At 41.5% G+C, this 21029-nt stretch overlaps 4 protein-coding genes across 4 annotated transcripts; 1 reads left to right on the top strand and 3 right to left on the bottom strand.

The window, feature by feature from the left end:
- The first annotated feature begins 517 nt into the window (after positions 1-517).
- LOC128254762 (trypsin alpha) lies at positions 518-1509 on the top strand. Its single transcript, XM_052984057.1, is given in 2 exon segments — positions 518-1289; positions 1292-1509. Coding segments are annotated over 2 exon segments (843 nt in total). The 5' UTR covers positions 518-541; the 3' UTR covers positions 1387-1509.
- An 8475-nt stretch (positions 1510-9984) lies between these two features.
- LOC128254769 (uncharacterized) lies at positions 9985-11232 on the bottom strand. Its single transcript, XM_052984063.1, has 2 exons — positions 10729-11232; positions 9985-10076 (listed from the first exon to the last, which is right to left on the bottom strand). Exon 1 carries the CDS (start codon positions 11079-11081, stop codon positions 10812-10814), a length of 270 nt encoding a protein of 89 aa, XP_052840023.1. The 5' UTR covers positions 11082-11232; the 3' UTR covers positions 9985-10076; positions 10729-10811.
- A 1074-nt stretch (positions 11233-12306) lies between these two features.
- On the bottom strand, positions 12307-15049 carry LOC128254756 (uncharacterized). The gene is made up of 4 exons (XM_052984049.1): positions 14856-15049; positions 14706-14792; positions 14312-14653; positions 12307-13721 (listed from the first exon to the last, which is right to left on the bottom strand). The coding sequence occupies exons 1-4, from the start codon at positions 14941-14943 to the stop codon at positions 12526-12528; spliced, it is 1713 nt and encodes a 570-aa protein (XP_052840009.1). The 5' UTR covers positions 14944-15049; the 3' UTR covers positions 12307-12525.
- Positions 15050-16360: 1311 nt separating this feature from the next.
- LOC128254765 (uncharacterized) lies at positions 16361-17196 on the bottom strand. Its single transcript, XM_052984060.1, has 2 exons — positions 16728-17196; positions 16361-16567 (listed from the first exon to the last, which is right to left on the bottom strand). Exons 1-2 carry the CDS (start codon positions 17068-17070, stop codon positions 16401-16403), a joined length of 510 nt encoding a protein of 169 aa, XP_052840020.1. The 5' UTR covers positions 17071-17196; the 3' UTR covers positions 16361-16400.
- Positions 17197-21029: the final 3833 nt, after the last annotated feature.

The following is a 21029-nucleotide window of genomic DNA, read 5'->3' as shown; positions in this document are numbered from 1 at the left end:
ACCAAAATGAGTTTTTCTTATTTTATACTTTACCAAATTTTAAAGGTTTATTCGCAAAAATATTTTAATTATCAAATGTCATTATGGTTCAATCAAATTTCAGGAACGCACCTTTGAAAATCTACATATAAATTATAATTATTTTGCTTATTATATTGTAGACAACATTTTTTTTTGTTTTATAATATTCTTTGTAATCAAATGGTTTTAATAAGTGCCTATGGGTATTTTACTTGAAACAAAACTGTTGATGTGTTACATAAGCATATCTACACTCAAAGAAGAAAATGATAGGTTGTAATATGCCAGTCAGATTCCGCTTTATTTAAAGTGCCAAGGTTATTGGGTCAAAGTCAGATAAGGAGACTATGTGACACCTTGGTGAGTAAGCAAATAGTTTCGATAAGACGAAATTCTGCCAATTTGAACGAAAGGCAAACAGATTTAATTGCAAGGTCTGTTGACAAACCGATAAGTTCCGACCCACTGCCGATGATATATAAGGCCAAGACGCGGAAGTGCTCTTGAGTCAGAAGGTGCGATGTACTCAACGGGACTTTTATGGAGCCTAGTGGCTGTCGTGGCTTTTTCCGGCGCCACGCCCACTCCCGGGGACGGGCGGATTGTGGGCGGCGAGGTGACCACCATTGGGCAATTTCCCTATCAAGTATCCGTCCAGTTGAACGGACAGCACATCTGCGGGGGCGCCGTCATCGGAGACAACTTTGTGCTGACGGCGGCCCATTGCTTCGAGGCCATCCCCCTTGGCCACGATGATTACACCGTGCGAGTGGGCTCCGGCGAACACGCGAGTGGGGGCCACGTGCTTAGCCTGCGGCAGGTGATCGCCCATGGGGGCTATAATCCCCAGAGCCACGACAACGACCTGGCATTGCTCATTCTGAATGCCAGGCTCAATTTCACGGAGCACCTGCAGCCGGTTCCGCTGGCCACAGTAGTGGACCCAGCCGGCGAGAACACCCGCCTCCTGGTCAGCGGATGGGGCCTCCAGGCGGAGGAGGGCGGGGCGGCCAGTGCGGAGGTGGGCGTGTCGCCGCAGCTGCACTTCGTGGAGGTGGATTTGGTGGAGGCGGGCCAATGCCGGCGAGCCTACCGTGATGTGTTGCCCATAACCCAGCGGATGATGTGCGCCGCGCGTCCGGGTCACGACGCTTGCCAGGGCGACTCCGGCGGACCGCTGGTGGGCTATCCAGCGGAAGGTGGTCCAGCCAAGCTCTACGGCATCGTGTCCTGGGGTCTGGGCTGCGCCAATCCCAACTATCCGGGCGTCTTACGAGCGTGGCCGCCTTCCGCAACTGGATCGGTGCCCAGGTGGGCGCCTGGGGATGGAACGGCCTACTGGGGGGATGGAGTGGATTGCAGTGATCTAGAAAATCGAAGAACTCCTTGTTATTGTGATTCCTAACACTGTCGTATGCCTTTGTGTTTTTGGTTTAACACATATTGTTTGAAAACAATTGCTTGTGCCACCTATTTATTTTTAAATAATAATGTTATAAGTTTTAAAATTATATAGTTTTTTATATGTCAGTAAAGTCATATTGTAAAATTATTTTCTAAAAAATATCAGTTTAATCATTTATATATATTTGTTTGGCATTTATTTAGAACGCATTTGGGTTAACACAATAACATAAATACGCAAGACAGTTAAGATATATATGTTGTTAAATTAAAAAATCGTAAGCCTTTACTTTAAATGAAATATAAAAATAAATTTTTAAATCTTAATTTTGTTTTTTTTTGTTGTTAATAAAATTATCTATTTATTTTGCAGGAAAATGTCAATCAACCCATTAACTTAATATTGAGAAAAGGTTTTTTGATTACATTTGCTTACAATATTAGAAAAAAACAACATTTAAAAATTGTTCTACTGAGATAAACGCCTTGAAAAATAAGAAACACTAACTATTTAGCAGCATTTCGTAAAATTGTTTAATGGACATGGCCTTAGCAGTGAAAATAATTACATCTAAAATAAACGTTTGTTTATTTATTTCGTAAAGTTTTCACTGAAATATATGTGCGATTTAAGATGGTTTAAGCAACCGAACTTCCAGAACTGGATATTTGAATATTAATCATCAGCCACGTAAGCCGTCACGAATTATGTTAAAAAATTTCTCTTTCCCATTTTTAGCCTTGGTAGCTTATTGATCGCGTTTAAAAAGGAGTTTAAATACAAAAACCTAAGTCTAAGACACCTGGATGTAAATTTGTGATCAAAAGCAACACTGCGTATGAGTGATAAACTTTGAAGCCAATGCGTAAACCCCAACACGTATTTAATTCAACAAATTTATTGTGGTATGCGAAATGGCTTTTTTCTCATCAAACTATAAAATGTAAATTAAAAGGCAAAGCTGAGCCTTTTGTTTGGGTAAGCCCCAATTCTATGCATTGAATGTGTTCTTGTTAAGTTGTGCGGCCAGCAGCCAGATGTTTATTTAGGCCTAAGTGCATAAGTTACCTGATGCTGACCGCACTCCCTTGGCTTGCTTTTCATGCTGTGATTTCATTTGAATAAATCAATTGCCACATGCGCATTTGTTGCCACACCGACCGCAACCACACAGTGGACCAGACCTGGCCAAAACGGTCGGTCGGGCAGTTCGTCGGTCGCAGAGTCATTTTGTCAGTTTGCCGCTGCGGTTTTCACACTTTTTTGGCAGGCCCCAACATGCCAACGCTGCGCAGTTATCTTTGGTGTTATTTCAATATCTGTTTTCCTTAGATGTTGGCCCAGGGCCCGGAAAAGTCAACGAACCGCCAGCCAGCCTGCGAGTCCATAAGCCTTTTCGCGTGGCCCACGAAATTGGATTGTCTGTCGATGCTGATTTAGGCCTAATCTCGATATTTGGCTAATCGGCACACAGTAGGCCAATAAATTGGCACGGCTTAAAAATCAAGGCACTTTTGCATGGGGTCTCCTCAACTCGCGGGGCCATAAATAAGCATGACTGTCAGAAAGTAAATGGCTATGAATGTTTCAAGTTGGGCAGCCGGCTAAGTGAAAGTCCTGTCCGGGTTCTCCGCGTTTTTATTTATTACGTTTCGCACAACAAATATTTGTTTAGTTGAGGTTGAGCGTCGTCCCTGCAGTTATAAGAAGTTTCTAGCGCACACTTTTTGCAATCTTTGAACTGTCACACACACAAAACTAGATATTTGAATCAAGATACTTTAATTTAAAGAAAAATTGATCGCTTGTACTGAAAGACGTCCTGATTCACGAGTCAGGATCAATCCGTCCAGCTCTTTTCAGTCACGCCTCTTTTGTGCTAGTTCAAACCTTTCGAAGTGATGATGAATGCTCGAGTGATGGCTGTTGGTTAGAGAAACTGATGGATTTCGGCCAACTGACGCTGATAAAGACTGTACAGGTAGTTGAATGGCAGCTCCATCGCTTACAAAAGACATGGCCATCAGAGGAAAGGCCTTTGGAACTTACCAGCTCATGTAAAGCGAAACTTTAGGAACTTATTGAGATCTAAGCTCCAAACCTTTTACAAAATTATCGGATTTCACAGCTTAGAATTAAGACATTAAAATTATGATTACTTTCGTATATGTTTAAAAACATTGAAGCTATGATGATTTGCAGCTCAATTATTTGATAGTTATTTTATATATTTTTATTATTTCTAAGGGAGCTATATGATATAGACGTCCGATTTTGATAAAATTTAAACCATAATTCTGAAATATTTAACCATTGCTATATGTCGAAGAACTAAACAAAAAATTAAAAAACAGAAAAGTTATAATTTTTTTCATTTATTTTTCCGATTGTTCCTATGAGAGCTATATGATATAGTCGTCCGACTTTGATGAAATTTAATCCGTAAATCGGAAATATTTAACCATTACTAAATGTCGAAGAACTAAACAAAAAATAAAAAACAGAAAAGTTATAATTTTTTTTCATTTATTTTTCCGATTGTTCCTATGGGAGCTATATGCTATAGTCGTCCGATCCGGCTCGTTCCGACTTATATACTACCTGCAATAGAAAGACAACTTTTGGGAAAGTTTCATGCAGATAGCATAAAATTAGGCAAAATAAGTCTAGGAAAAACAATATTCTTATCTTGTTAAAAGGGAACCGTTCCTTGAACTTAAAAGACATTGATCTAAAGGTATGAAGTATAAGGTTGAAATAATCAAAATGCATCTGGGTGAGAATACTACCCATCATTGCTTTTTAAGCAGCCACCTGAGCTAACCGAAGCCCCTGCCTTTGCCTCTGCCCATCGCTCACTAAACACGTCTCGATGTGTTTTTCGAGTTCTGTAACTCATTTGCAACTAAACTGGGTTCATTAAAGTTAATTTGAACGTGCAACATTGGCATGCCACGCAGTGTAACAACAAGGTGAGGGTGGGGAAAGCCGGAAAATCGGAAAATGGAAAAGCGGGGTGTGGTCGGGTAACTTGGCGTCTGGGGTCTGTGCCCTCCTCTGGCACGTGGCTTAGCGTCTATAAGTTTGACATTTGCGCAACGCAAAATGACAACTGCAAACCCAGGTTCTGGCAGAGTTGCAAAATGAAAAAGTTGCCAACACTCTGCTGACATTTGCATTTGTCTTTGTGGATGGCAAGAGGAGGGATGTCCTGAGGTAAGTAGCATAAGAAAAACCTTTCAAATTAGGACCAACTCCCGGAGTTCGTGTCGCACGTCTGGCCAGGTAAAAGAAATATGCAAATAATTAGCTGCGCTGCAAAAATTGTATTCGCAAAGTTTGAGACAACGGCAACCCTGCAGCCTGCAGCCTGCACTCTCTGTCACTAATCAATTTTATGTGCTGATCCACACACCAGCCACCATTGCAAGTGTACATCCTTTAAAGCAGCTGAAACAAAGACGTAAAGCGAACATTAGGGACATTTGCAATGCCAAGCGCCCTCCATCTTTTATCTCCATGGCTGGCAGCTTCTCCAGACAGCTTTTGCGCACTTTTCCGCTTTTGTTATTCCGCGTATTATGTTACCCATTCCTCGCCACATTCCACTCCCTTGTGCTTTTCCCATGCATGCCACTTACATTTTACTTTACGCGCTTTCCCACGCACCACAAATGGTCGGAATGGCGGAATGCCGAGTATCCCGGGAAAATTCCATTGGCGGCGAGCTGATTGCCTGATATGCCCCACTGCTATGGGAGGTATCACAAAGAAAATGCATGCAGATGGAAAAAATTTCCATGCGTTAGGTAAGTGAAAGGCTGGCAGACAGGGACAGCCGGGAAAAGCCGGGGGAAAGGGAGTGCTGAAAAGCACTAAAAAGTATTATCTAAATGATAATTTGTTGCTTTGTTTGCTGAGTAATGTAATTTTATATTCCTCCCCCATGGCTTCTGCATAATGCACGTTGGACATTTTCCACTTCCTGTGTCTTGTAAAATCCCTTAAAACCAAGATATCAGACTTTCAAAAGCTAAACAAAAGTTTAAGGACATACATGTATATTTTATGCCGACTGGGGGATTCATAAAAAACTCAAGTGATTTAAGTCGCTCGGTTTGAAAATCGCTTAAAAGTTTTGACTACTTAACTGGGTACACTTTTCTTTATAAAGCCTTTACAAGCCTTTTAACAGCTATACGAGATTCAATAGAAACTTCATTTATAATCGTTTAATTTTGCCAAATATAATAAGGCAATAATACTACCTAATAATAATACCTAATTCCTTACCTAATATTGCACAAATTATTGGAGAACACTATTAGTATTGAATTATGCACTATTTTTCTTGAAAAGTTGGTGAAGTGAACGACAGTTTGTCTGTATGTAAATGGGATTGACACAAGTCTAAAAACTGTCTTTATATTATATTAATTCCAAAAGTCGAATTTTCTATTGATTTATTTGTCTCAGCTTGCAAGGGATTAGTAAGTGCGCAAGGGGATTACATTCTCATTGTATTATTTGCTGTCACCATTTCGGTTTGCTCAGTCAACCTGCCGAGTGAACTGAACAAACAATGTTAAATTCACATAAGTTGTGTCAACTAGCTGAGAGCCAAACTATTGTCGCATTACGCCCTAAAAGACAATCCAATTGAATGGGATTCGTTTTTGGGGCCGCTTCACCTGCAGCACTCAGCTCATTCGGAATCAATTGGAATTGCAACGCAACTTGCAATGCAATTAAATGCCAAACAAAGTTCGCAAAATTCAATTTGAGAAACTAAAATCGCTGCCGTCTCATCTCGCTCCCAATTTCCCGATCCCTCCGTCTTGGAATCGTTATTCCTCCGGTTTGGTCAATTCCGGTAGTAGTAGTAGCTGCGGACAAGTCAAAGGCCGAAAGGCAAAAGGCACAGAAAGCCATGAGCAAAGCTCTGAAATTCAATTCTGTTGCGCTCGATTGCGTTGCATTTCAATATAAATATTTATTTTATTTATATACCAGTGGCCAGTGGCATGGGTATGGGTATGGGTATGGGAATGGGTCTGGTAGTGGCACACACAAATGGACAGAGCGACAAGTTGCAGCTGACAGTAAAAGATGTTGTGGAGCCCATTTGTTTTAGTCAATGGCAAGCACAAAGTCAGTTCGGGTCCACTCAGCCAGTGGAGTTCCAGTTGAGTTCTTGGTATGCCAGCAGCCCAATCGGGAAACCCTTTTCCCCTTTTCCCCTTTTCCCCATCCCCCCCTGCAGCCTCTGCAGCAGTCGAATTCAATTTTCGAACTGATTTTCCCTGCCATGTGTGTGTATTGCATTCCCAACTGCAATCGCCATAACTTTGGCTTAGCCTTGGGTAGCCATCTAGAAGTCCTTGTCACAACAAGTGACCAGCGAAGGGATCGAGGTGCGGTGAGGTGTGGTGGGGGAAAACTGGGCGGCTCAACCTGGTGCAGTTTGGCATTCGGAAAATGCAATTGCAGCCAACCATGCTGGCCAATTTGTACAGCCTAGCGGTAATTTAAAACCATTTTACATACCAACAAGATGGCCAAATTGTTCGACTAACTCGAGATAAAGTTATCTGTTAGCTTTTGGCATGACAAGTTTTGCTTTGCATGAGGGTGCAAACCTTTTCGCCTTTGCTTTTTACCATGTGAGTATTTTACTCATAAGCCTGCAACAAAGCGAAGAACCAACAGTCATTTCTCAGTTAACTAGCCTTATGTAGAGCTATGAGCTTCATCCTTTCTAGTTCTTTGTTAACATTCATATTTACATGCATTTTGTAAAATCAAATCAAATACACACACCTCAAAATGGAAAAAGTTACATCCGAAAAATAATTTGACTTAATAAATGCTGCTGAAAAGCTGCTAGAGGTTAAAAGTTACTTAATACCGAAAAATAATGTTTTTTTTTATTGTCACAATTTTAGTAACAAAAAACAAACATTGTCAGATTTGGTCTTTAATTATTACATTTATCGCCCTTTCTTTAGAATCAATTGAATTTTAAAAAGTTTTAAAAGTTTTTTGAAAAGGTAAATGTGAACAAAAGATTGTATCTAAGATAATATTGATAAAATAGATTTAAACAAAAAAACAAGTGGGGTTTTGTTAAAAATATTTTGTAAAAATTACTAAAAGTTGTTAAATTGAAAAACAAAGAAATGCAAACAATAATTATTTGTTTTCTTTGTAAAATAGTAACATACACAATTACTTGCACAACAAAAAGAAACAAGTGTTCTACTGATAATCCGATAAACATAAACCTCTGATCACCTTCACCTTGATGCCCCTTGACCCCACACTCACATATGCGCTGCCACTAGCATATATAAATGTATTTCCCGTGGAAATGGGTATTTTATGCACTCAGCCGCATTAAGTTCGTAATGCCCTGTGTAATTATTCTTTGTTTAAATATTTCACAAAGATGCACTTAAAATGTCAGCGCAAAAAGTGACGCGCTTTCACGCACACAGTAACACATTAACTCTCACACATGTGTGAATGGCAACCTTTGGCTCAAATGTGTTTTCGCCTTTTCTTTTTGCCCGCTCTTTCATTATGATTTCCCGCTCTTTCACCATTTTGCACATTTGCATTTTTATGAACATTTTGCTGCTTACCCCATTCCACCCCACCCCACCTCTATTTCTATCCACCTCTCTCTAACTCCCGTAATGCATGTCCTTTATATGCGCATACACTAAATATACATTATGTACGTGGGCCAGAGTGGGATGGCAACTGAGTTGGGCATGAGTGAGCTGTTGTAAGAGTGAGCCGGCATTAAAGTGTATTAAATTACTTAAGCTGGCGGGCAACGACGAAGACATATGCTCAACTTTTAAAGCATAATTTCTCGAGCATAAATCTTTGTGGCTTTTCGCGAACAAACAAAAATTAGTTGCACTCGGCGACAGGCGAGGAATCAGAAAAAGTGCAGAAACAGTGTGGCCAGAGGAAGAGAAATAGCAGGCAAGAGCAACGGTAAATTATGCCCCGCAATATGTCAGCATGTTGCCACGAAGAGGCCAAAAGAGAGTGGGGAGAAAGGAGTGAAAGAGGGAGCAGGACAGCTGCTGCTGCACCCATTGCGTTTGTCACACTGCGGGGGTCACAGCATTTCCCGGAGGCTTCGTGGCCCACTCCCATTGCTTAATCAGAAATTATTTGAAAATGTAAAGTCGACATGTCGACGCACGCACAGCGCGTGCAACCGCCGCACCCCAGACCAAGTGCCACCCACATTGCCCGCCCCCGCTGGCAACTGCAATTTGCACACGCCACGACCCCATGACCCACTTCGTGCGGAGCGAGAAAGAAATCTGCAACAAGGAGCCAAACAAAAGCCAGCTGAAAAACAAAAACCGCCGGCAGAGAATGAAAGAAAGAGCCCCAAAGACGCGCACCCGACTTTCATAGACTAATGCAGACTTGGCACCATGCTGAGCGCGACTGGGAAGAAAGCCCCAGCAGGAGAAATGGCAAAGGAGGGGGGAAGAAAGCCCTGGCAGCGTCGTCGTGGCTCATTTGTTTGGCCGACTCGCACACAAAAGTAAGTCACAGTACAAAACAAGACAACAACAGGCTGCGTCCCAGGATGCCGAAAATTTGTTTACCCTATGAATCCTTTATTTCGGTTGAATATTGCAATCAAAAGGGTAAGATTTTTATTTGATACTTTGTTGATTCTGGCTAAAAATAAAATAAGGAAGAGAAACTCTGCGTTCTTATTCCTATTTGTGCCTTTCTTATAAGTTTCAGTAATGAAAAATAAATAGCGTTAGGCAGGGTTTATACAAAAAACACTTACAACCTGCTCAAGCTGCCGTAAAATTGTTTAATATTAAAAAAAAAATTGTATACAAAAAAAAAAAAAAACAAAAAATACTTTCTAATATTCGGTTGCTTTAAGAATGCTTGTTGAACTCTAAATTTTCCACGTACTAAAACAATATTTTGGAATGCTCCAAAAAAGAAAGGAATACCTTTAAGTAAAATGTACTTTCCTTTACTTTACCACGAAATTCCCTTTCTTAGGGTATCGTTTTAGCATATTAGTTTGCCGTTGTGGGACGCATGACAAAAGAGAAATCCACGCCGCCTTCATTTTCATGGCATTTGCTGTGATCCATTTCCACGGCGACTTCATCTTGAACTAGTTGGCAAGTCTGAGTTCTGAGTCCACACTGCCACTCCCACTTTTCCGCCCGTAATAATAAGTCATGTTAACCGAAAACCGGGCGCTGTCTTTTTGTTGCTCCGGCATCTTTTCCTCCGTTTTTTTTTTTTTTGGTTTTTTCCAGCGCGTGGCATCAACAAAAACTTTTCGCGCACAATCAGTTGCGTTTCAACATGGCACTGCATCATTGTTGCAACTGCTGCAACTGCTGCTGTTGCTGCTGCTGCTGCTATTGTTGGCTTTGCTTATAATTTACTTTTACTTGTGCGCTTTGGCTTTGTGCAGCTCGTGTGTCGTGTAAAATATTTGCACGAGGGGGGAAAGGAGTCGACGGGGAAACACGACAATGGCACCAGCATTAACCATAATAATCTTTCTGGAAGGGGAAATTCGGAACCCGGACATGCACATATTGCCAAGGTTTCTGCTGCCATTGTTAATCAGCAGCTGGTAAACAAAAATTACGTTGAATTTCATAAGAAAGGGCTAAGAAATGGGATAAGATATTTTTTGCTTGGTTTCTTTCTCTTGAAAATCATTTTCTAAAATTTAATCAATTTTTTGTTGGATTTTATAAACAGAATTTTTACTTGGTAAAATGTCCAAATTTTTAAAACTTTATCTATTGTATCTATTAAATAAACTAAATAAATAATAAGATACAACTATAAAAAGTATTATTAAAATAAAAATTAAGAGTTTCCACCCTATTTTCTTAAAAAATTAAGCTAACAATAGCAAGGAAATATTTTGCTACCTCTATTTTTAGTTGGTATAATGGCCAAATTTTAAAATCTATATCAAAATAGTTAAATCGTATTGGCAAAAATGTCTAGGTTCGGAAGAAATAATCTTAAAATTAAATGTACACAACTGTGGTGTTTTCATTGAAATAAAATTAAAACAAATTACTTATACTAAGACATTTTTTTAAAAATAGAAAAAATATTTGTATACCTCAATTTGCTAAAACCCTTTGCCATTTTGCCAAATCAAAATTTTTCACGGTTATTAAATTATACACTGGAGCAAAGAATCTAAGCTATTAAGAACCCCCAAATCAAAGAGCAACAAGTGAGTGAAAAATAAAATTATTTACTTGGCACAGCAGAGCGATAAGACAGCACAACTTGTATGTCCTGTGGACTAAAATTGGCATTTCAGATTTAGCATTTCCTGTGTCTACGAGGGAACCATGCGCCTCAGCAGCCAGGAACGTTTGCGGGGGAGCCTAAAGGTGGGCGGTTGTTCGGCCTCCTTGCGGCTGGACTGTTGCTTCTTAACGGATCCGTCACCGGTCCTCTCCTCGCGGACCGTCTTCCTGGGGAACTTGGCGTTCCACGTGCCGTCCTCGGCGAACACGGATGGGCATCCGGCGGCCAGCTTTCCGGGCTCGGACGGACAGATTGGGGACTTGCGCAGCATAGAGGACACAAAGCGTTTCAGACCCATTCTCGTTCTCGATTCAACCGCAAGCGCCGGCGAATTTGGTAGAAATTTGTTTCTTTTTAATGTTGGAAAATTGTTGAAAAATTGCTCTGCGGCTGTATCAAAATGAGTTAAGCGAAATGAAGTATGTTTCAACGCCCATTCACTCGATGCCTTTGCTCCGAAAAGGTTTTCAAAGTATTTGAACTGCTGAGTCGGGACTTTCGACTCGTGGAACTCAATTAGGCCGGGTGCACTCGCTCGATTCGATAATCGATTAGATTGCCCATTTTTATGGCGAATTGAGAGAAAGAAATTGCTTAGCAGCCAGAATTGTTAGCCAAGTCATAAATACATATCTCTGCATGTGTGCATGTGTGTGTGTGTGTGTAAGGGGTGGGGGTCTGGAAACTTTTACTCCCATCCCAAAATGCAATGCGAGCGGTTTGCAAGTTTTGGCCCAACCAGCTAGTCAGGCCACGAAGCTAAAATAATTGATAACAGATTATGTTTTACAATCTAAGCAAGGAGAGATATACCATAAAACGGGCATTTTAATGGCCACATGTAGCAGGGCACACGTAGCGAGCACCCGGATCCGGATCCGGCTCCAACTCCGACCCCGGCTTCAACTCCGAGTTGGGCGCAAAACGTTTGCGAAACTTAATTATTTCGTTTTGACCTTTTTGTCTTCGTGTGTGTGTGTGTGTGTGTGTGAGTGTGGTCGTGGGTCAGGGCGGGAAGTGCGCAGAGATGGACAGTTAAAAAAGTTATTTATTTTATGGTCGAAAGTTACTTTGCCCTGTTTTATGAAAGCAAAAGCCGGAAGGGCGAGGAAACTCCAGTGCCCGGTCTCTTCTTAGTGCTGCGCAGCTAGCTCTTTAAAAGCTAAAAAATGTACTGGCTACTTTTCTAGTTAGATTAATCAAGAGGTGAGAGTTGTGGCCTAATGGTTAAGACTTTAATGATTTTATCGTACGTTAAAATGGTATATTGTATATTAAGAACACCAGATGAAAAGCTTTTTTATTTGTTTTTTTTATAGAAATCATAAATAAAATCGATGAAAATTCTAATCGCATTAAAGAGATTTTTGTATGGAGCACCCTCGAAATATATATTAATCCAAGTTTTTGAGCGAAACACAAAATTCAAAATCCATTTTACATTTTTACAAGGCTTATAAATTAGTTTATTTGATGCCATTAAATGAGAGTTTGTAAAGAATAGTATACAAAATCCCACTTGATTGACATCACTATTGCCTTGGCAATTAAAAACAAAACTAGGTTTTCCAAGTGAATAATTTTTCTCATTTTTATTTAAGGCTGGTGTTTCCCTCGGCCATCACTGAGTTCTTTTCTTGACTCCGTGTGGCCACGTGAGCTCACTCTGGCGTGGATCATAAATCAAAACCAAAAAGGATTTTCGAACGGGCACAAACGTGAAGTGGAGCTGCTGAGCCATTCTAGGCATGGACCGATATGCGGGAACTGCTCTTCCCATCCTGGGGATCCACCACGGTGACCCGCGCTGTGGACTGTCGGGCCGACTGCAGCTGGGACGGCGATGGCGATGCGTCCACGGCATTGGCGTTGGCCTCCAGCGTGGGATCGTGCTCGTCCTTGCCCTCCATCGCCCTCAGCACGGAGTCCTTGAAGAACATGGTCTCGTCGATCTTGCGGCGATAGAGTCCGGTCGGATGCTCCGGATCGAACACAATGTCCGGGCGTATGTCGCTGTCGGTGACCAAGACCCGGGCGCCGGGGATTGGGAGGAACTTGAAGAGCCGCTTGCGCAGCTTGGGCATGTAGGTGACGCGCTGGTGGTCGGGCACCTGGGTCAGCCGGCTGGGCATCAGCTCGGGCAGCTCGATGGGGTGGTCCATGAGTCGTCGCTCCGGCGGCAACCTCTGCTTGATGGCCTCCAATTGGCGGGCGGTCAGCTGCAGCGGTCGCTCGCCATCCTTCCAGCGCTCCTGGCCGCTGTTGAAGGCGATCTTCTTGTTGTTCTTCAGCTGCTTGCGCATCACCCGCTTGGCCGCGCAGTTGTAGGTGATCTTGGGCACATACGGCGGCACTGGGTACGCCCGGATGGAGATGGGATGCCGCTGCGGCTGGCTCAGCATGTTGATGTACTTGGCGTCGGCGAACATGCTGATGGGCTTGCCCTGCTTCTTGGAAACCGTTGGTGCCTTCTGCGGTCTCGGCCTGTCGTGCCGTCCCATTTGGAAGACGTGCCGGTGGCCCTGACCCTCGACGTGGCGCCAGTCCGGTTCGCAGAGCCGCTTCCGGCTGATCCGCTCGAACGGCTGGCGGCGAAACTTCAACCGCTTCTGGGCGTCAATCAGCAGTTGGAGTCCCGGCACACTCGTCTTTCCAGCCGGACAAGGACACACGCCCGGGTAGCTGGTGCAGTAGCGACCCGGAGCCGGCTCCATGCTGATGTGGCGCCGGATCAAACGACTGGGCTTCGTGGGCACACAGGAGTGCAGCGGGAACAGGTGCGGATTAGGGCGGGCCGTCTTCGTCACCGGCGCGGCATTCGCGGCCAGCTCAAAGAAGTTCGTGTGGGTGTCGCAGGGACCGGCGTCCTTGGGATCCCGCCAACAGCCCGACAAATTGGAGATCATCGCGTGCGTTGTCGGCCGCCGATCGCGGGCATCTGAAAGTACGAGGTTGTGTATTCTATCATTTAAAATGTTTTCTTTTATTTCATAAATTAAGCTCTTGATAAATCGATGGCAATTAACTTACTTTAAGTAAGAGACATTTAGTGGTTCAATTGTAATAATGGTTAGCAAGTATCTTTAGACTATTGTATTTTGAAGTAGTCTTTTGACCAACCTCTATAGAGTAGTCAAAAAACCGAGTTACAAAATATTTCTATAGCCTTTCGGGTGAGGTGAACCCTCAAAAGATAAAAAAAAATGAAGAAAAAGGTTACGAAATACACAATAAAATGCTTCCAATGAAAAAATGTACGTCAAAGTAAATTAGCTTAGTAAAAATTAAACAACTTAAGCTTAATTTCTTGCCGTTAAACTCTTTGTCAGAATTTTCTAACTCATCTTGCTATTGCAATTGCGTTTGCTAAAAAACAATTTTTAATTAAAACTTTATAAACAAGGATTTATAACTTAATGCACCTTACATTTATGATTAAAGCATTTGTATAAAAACTATCAAAATCATATTGCTTGCACCAATGATAGAAACAATGTGTTATGGTTTAATCATTTTAGTTCCACTTACTCGACAGAAAGATGCCCTTCTGCAGGTTCTCGCGTTTAAAAAGCCGGTCGATTTCAGGGGGAATTTCGTAGAAATGGTAGGGCGGTGGCTTGATGGACACGCGGCTGTGGTTGGTGTGCGGCTTGGCGAAGACGGAGCCCTTGGTGCCCTTCAGCCGCAGGAACGGCTCCGGCGGAACTCCGTAATGATTCGGAGCCAGCTGCCAACCCCTCCATTTGGTCATGCTGCGATCGATGTGCAGGCGACGTCGTTCCGGATACGGATTCCTTTGAGTCACGTCATAGCCCGTGATGTGGCGGTAGTGGTCGAAGGTGGCTGCGCTGAAGGCCTCTCGACGGTTCTCTATGAAGATGTGTTAGCTTCCTACTCACTTCGGAACTCTAACAACGCTTACCCCTCTGGCAGTCCTTATTGTAATGCTCGCCGGCCATCTTAAATTGCTTCTTAACACGTGGCAAATTTTCTGTTTTAATGCGATTACCTGTTCAAAATAATGGGAATGATTATTAATCCTGGACCCAAAATTTATCAAGTTCCATCTTACGGGTGGCCATAAAAAGCGGTAGGCTCATCCGCGTGGCCACAAAACTCTGGCGGTCTTCATTATTGATCTTCACTGGTTTCTTCTCCATTTTTGTGATGTTATTTTAGTTCTTAAAAATATACATTTGTTTTTTTAGAAACTGAAATTGCTTGGAAATGGTAAATTAAAAGGAAAAGTTTGAATATCTATTACTTGTTTACTTGGATAAATATGTATACACACGTTACTTGATTAATTGATGCATAGAAATATTTCGAAGCACAAATTCTAGCTGACATGCAAAGTTTCCAAATAAATACAAAGTTATTTATTGACATTTGTAACCTAAATATATAAAGTGCATTGGCTGATTTTAACGAGCTGATTCTTAATCTATCTTTAATTGAAATTTATTGAAAACACATATTCCCTGGCATATTCCCAAATGTAATATTTTGAAGGCATTTGCCGGTTTATATTTACGAAAATATTTAAATATACTTTAGCAGCGCATTCAAAACCAATTCCATGCTCAATTTATTGTTTGTTTATCCATTTGAAAGGACAACCAGACCCATTAATTCTGTCCAATTTAAATTTCAGACCATGCGACAACCGAATAATTTGGTTACTTCACCCAGATAGCTCCCATCGAATGTTTGTAAATATATCACCCAGCCGTCAGTCCGCCCACGACCACGCCCACGCCCACACATATAGTGGCCACATAATTAGCGTAGCCAAGCGAACTGATTAACTTGCATTCAACGATTTTCAATTGAATTTTGCAGTTCGTTGATTTGTGCCAAAAAAAAAGAATGCGACTGAATACAAAAAATCCACAACAAAATGTTATGTACGAGGAGAATAAAAGCGGAGACTGCCGTGCAATTTCAATAAGCCGCCAAGGGCGGGCGCAAAATGGGCGGGGAAAGGGGGCGGAAAATGGGGGCGGGACCGCAGCCGGAGAAGCCCGAAGCAAAGCACTGACTTTTTGCTGCACCGTAGAATGGGAAAATATGCAGCCGGGCAAATGATGAATGTGAAATGTGCCATTAATTAATTTGATTAAATGCAGGCAATCAGCCGAGCGAGGGCAGCCCAAGGGGTTCCAGGGAAGCGAGGGGATTTCGAGGAGTGGGGACAAGCGCCAGTTAAGAATCCGGCAACCCAACGTGAAACTTATGGCATGGAACGGGGAGACAAAAAATCAAACTTAAATTTAATCTTGTTAAATGCAATAAATACTTCTCAGACAATAGCTTAAAATCTTTTTAAATTCTACTTCTAATATTTAAAATTTATTATTAAAAGAATCGTATGTTGTATGTTCATTTAAATGTGTCTATAGCTGCATAAATCTAACAATTAATTAACAATTACCTTAAAAGTCTTGGATATATCTTGTGCTTACAGAAATACATTTATTACTTTATTATGGTATGGCGATTACCTTTTTTTACTTTTTACATTGTTTGTATATATTTACTTTTACTCTCAGAAAGCAGTTTAATAATTTGGTTCAATTCACTTATACATCGTTTATACTATATTTTATTATCATAATTACGCTTTTTCTGCGTCTGCGTAGGTTCTAATAACCTTTGGCTTGAGATCGTCCTTGCCGCCCTTGCCTCCCTTTCCCTTCTTTGCGGCATTCTTGGCCTTCTTCGCTTCCTTTTTAGCCTTTTTAGCTGCCAACCTGTCGCGCTTAGCCTTTTTGCGCAACTCCACTGTAAGAAAATTACAAAACATATTTTATTCAAAGGTTCATCTAAGAGGAAATGCAATAAATTTACAATAAAACCATTACTGTAGTGTTGAAATAGTTTTAAATAGTCGCACTTTGGTTGTTACTGATGTACCTGAATTGGCAGTAGAAATTGAACTCACCTTTGACAATGCGGGCGGTGGCCAAGTTAACGGGCAGTGGGGCGCACTTGAAGCCCGCGGGCGGCGCCTTGGTCAGCCGGATGAACCGGTTGCCAGTGGCATAGAGCATGCCCAGACAGGCCTGCGGACGGATGCGACTTTTGGGCCAGCCGGTGAAGTAGAGGTCCTGCAGCTTGATCTGCGTCTTTTTCACGCCCTCGATGTCGCGCCAGTAGTGCATCTCGCGCGATATGGTCCGGTCCCGAATCTTCCAGCTGTGATTGGGCGGGTACTTCTGGTAGCTGGTCATGCAGCTGGGCTTGTCCACGCAGAACCACACATCCGCATTTGGATAGAACTTCATCCTGACTGCTTGATCTAAACTGGGATAAAAAAGAGAACTTAAATCTGAAATTTGGGAAGTTTTTGAATTTGTTTCACAAAGTTTATCTAAATACAGAGTTGAAAGTAAAAAAAATATATATATCAAATACATTAAGTCAGCTATAAAATCATGGATGCCTTGATATATTTTTAAAAAATATTATAATAAGAAATTTCTAAAAATATATATTAGCCTGTGAACCTTAAAAAATGTTGTGAAGCTAATATGCAAACTCGTACACAATCAAAATTGGCTAAACTATATTTGTAACTTGCACTTAAAACTTTTTGTTTATGTATGTGTATAGATCTCAACAAGAAAGTATAAAACAATAATTGGCGATGACTGCGGAAAAACATTTAACAAATTAATTTTTCCCATTTAACAAGCAAACCTTAAGAACCTATTTTTCTTCATAAGTAAAATGGGAATACATATATTATATTTTTATTTTTTGGTTTATTTATTTTTAGTTGGAAAGATCTGATTTTTATCGCCAACAGCAAACCAACGACAGTTGAGGGAATACTAATTTGCAAACTGTGTTTAGTTAACCTTTGGTTTTATCTGCTTAAAATGTATTTTATTCCGCCTGCGAGAGTAAAACTTAACTAAAGCAGCTAACTGCCGGCTAGTTACTGCGCTAGTTACTCTCAGCCGTTAAAACTAAGCAGGCACTTGCTGCTAAAAAGTTAAGCTCGTTAGGAGAAGGCGGAAAAGTCTCCTGACTTGTCAAACCAAAGCGACAAAGGTGATGTCGAAAAACTGTCAATTAAGTTTAATTATTTTATGCAGCCAGAGAGTGGAAACGGAGGTCCTTTCCACACACACACACACACACACACACACACAATCTCTGACGCAAGGACACGGGCAGCTAATGTGCAAAAGGCGTCTTATGCAAACCAAAAGGGGATTGGGATGGGCGATGGGCGATGGGCGATGGGAGATGGGGAGTTCGAGGTTCGCCGAGGCTAAGCAAAGTCAATTATCCAAGCAGCTTTGATGCAAGTAATTGGCATAATGAAATTTCCTCTCCAGCCAACACGACAAGGACAACCGCAAAGAATAGAAGCCGCAGCAGGAGCAGTGGCAGTAACCATAACCGTATTAGCATATTGGGAGGGGGCAACGCCCGTTTTCGGATGGGTTTCGGATGGGTTTCGGATGGTCCTGGGGGCTAACTGACAAGCCGTGGCTTTTTAGTTCTTGCTCTGCGTATTGAGTAAATATTTAAACACTCCGCCATCTGTCGCACAATATTAATAGCATGCATCCATCCGGGCGCAACTTGAACTCCGCTCGACTTTTTCCCTCCCCTTTTGGCCAAGAACGCAAAAAAAAAGGGAAGGAACAGTTGCAGCCAGTGGCCCCAAAGTGCAAATATGTTGCGGCCAAAGCCGCAAAAACGTTTAAATATTTTATAAGCCAAAGGCACTTGCCAGCCGGAGTTGCAACTGAGCCAAAGCAGCGGAAAGTGGAAAGTGGAAAGTGGAGAGCGGAGAAGGAGCAGCTAACTGCTGCAGTTACCAAATCGTCAACAACTAAGGCAGACAGGACAGATCCACACTCGCACACATTTGTCTATATAGTACAGTACGTATATCCCGGTCTAATGGGAATCAGTTCAAGTTGCTTGCTGAAAACTGGAGGGTATATTGGCTAAGAAAGGCGACTTAGGGCAGATCTGTTTGGTATTATCGCTTGCACGCTGCAGTTTGTGGAGCCTTAAATGCTGTCGGCATTTGCGTCTACGGAAGCCAGAGATTTCCTGTACATATATGTCCACAGAGTTTCAATTTTTAACTTCAAATAATATCGGTGAGAATGTGTTTGTGGCACTTGAACTTGGAATTTGCTATAGCCAGTTTGGTATTAATTGAAATACTTTTGATATCAATCATTTTAAATTATATGGAATTTCAATAATGCAATTTATTTCAACATAACTTTTTTAATAAATAATATTTAATTTGTACCAGCTTTAAAATATGCCTAAAAGTAAGCAACATTATATTTGAAGTCTGGATATTTATTGTATTTATTTGGAAAGATGAAGTTCAATTTTTTGGTGCATACTTTTTCACATCTTTTCAATAGATTTCAACACCCTAGTATTTTCTGAAGCACCCCCTATTTATATATATCTACAACTTTATCCTAAATATATTTTTGTTAAATTAGAGAAGAAATAATTTCATATTTCAAAGTAATATATAATTAATAGCTTACTTTATATTTTATAATAAACATATAAAGTCTAAGTATACACTGCCAAACTTCTTTATCATGCTGGATGTCCTAGAGTCGATACGTATTTTTGCTGAAATCTCTCTAAATATCTCGACTCCTTTTTAGTTGATTCTGTTGCTATGTTGCCCAGCTCGTTTGGCATTCCCCTAATGCCATGAATTTTCGTTGGTTGCATTTCAGGCTGTCCCCTCAGGAACCCCTTTCCCCATTAAACCAAGGGGATACTGCACATTGTCTTTGGTGGTTGCGGTGGTGATGGTGGTGGTGCTGGTGGAGCTGAGCTGCATTGTTGCATTGTTTCGGTTGCATATGAACGACAGCTTTCCACACTTTTTATCGCTCCGCTCTGCTACTTATTATAGCATTTTTCTCCACTTTCTTGGCTTTTGTGCGCAAATTTCCATGGGGAGGCTGTTGAGCCGCAGACTTTTCGGTGCTGTTGAGCTGTAGAGCGGTTGAGCTGATTTCGCAGGGACATAATACACTTGTAAAACATGCAGTAACTTAAAGTCCTCCCACTCCAGCTTTTCCCAGTCCCCCTCAAAATTATCGTATTTCAATTGAATTTCTCACATGCGATTTGCATAATTGAATTTGGTCTTGCAGGGCCGCCATCGGATGGTGGATATAATTTATGGAGACCAAAAACCAAGCGAACAACTCCGCGTTTGGGTCGCGCTCATTTCTGGATAATTATGTCGCTGAAGATGCGTCTGCTTTATTTTTTATCGATGCGCATTAAAAGGCTTTTAAAATTTATTGATATTACCGACTCTATTAAATTATGCCACCACCTCGGCGGCTGAATACGCTGGCTCTTTGTGTGTGTGTGTGTGTGTTTGTGGTTGGCTACCGAGTGCTGCTGTTTTTACTGCTTTTGCTGTTTTGCTGCCTTGTTTGGTTGCCCTTACAGCCTGACTGAGTGACGCCTGGCGATGGCAGAAAATTTTCCATGTCGCCAGTGGCACCGCCAAACAGCAGCAGCAACATCAAGGGCTGCGTCCGTTTACTGGCAGCAAAATTGGCAATTCCAAAGCATCAGCGACGGCGACTTTTCCCATTGCCCATAGGGAGGCAATGGGCGCTGAAGTGGGCGATGGGCGTGGCACGAGGCTGAAGCAAACTCAATTTGTGTGAAAAATACTTTTAGTTACTGTGCATATTTTAAATGTTACGCGGCGGCAGCCACAAAAGCAGCAACAGCATCAACAACGCATCACCATCAGCGTGATGTGAATTTTATTTTATATGTATTAAAAAAAAAAAAATTGAAATTATATTTCCCACAAGGAGGTGGGTGGGAGAGAGGGAGATGGCAAGCGTGAGCGGTAAGCTGAATATGGGATAAATTAATGCATAAAGACTGGCAGCCATTGAAATCAGTTTATTATGCACCCACACACACACATACACGCACAGTGTCGGCATACGTGTCGTATGATTGATAAATTTGCACTTTGAAAGCACTCAAAATGTATAAAAAGGAAGGCGAACCAAAAAGAAGAACTGCGCCCACGATCAGAGTAATATTAAAGTTTACACAAAAAATGCAAAACATTTTCTGAGCTGCAAAATTATAGTTAAAGTAAGAAACAATAAACTAATAGAGTAAGAGAGGGGAATTAATATAGAATATTCTATAAAAATTAATGTTCTTGCAAAAAACCATTGAAAATATACTACTT

Source organism: Drosophila gunungcola (assembly GCF_025200985.1).
Source record: "Drosophila gunungcola strain Sukarami chromosome 2R unlocalized genomic scaffold, Dgunungcola_SK_2 000006F, whole genome shotgun sequence".
Taxonomy (NCBI): Eukaryota; Metazoa; Arthropoda; class Insecta; order Diptera; family Drosophilidae; genus Drosophila; species Drosophila gunungcola.
This window is presented reverse-complemented; position numbering and strand designations above follow the sequence as displayed.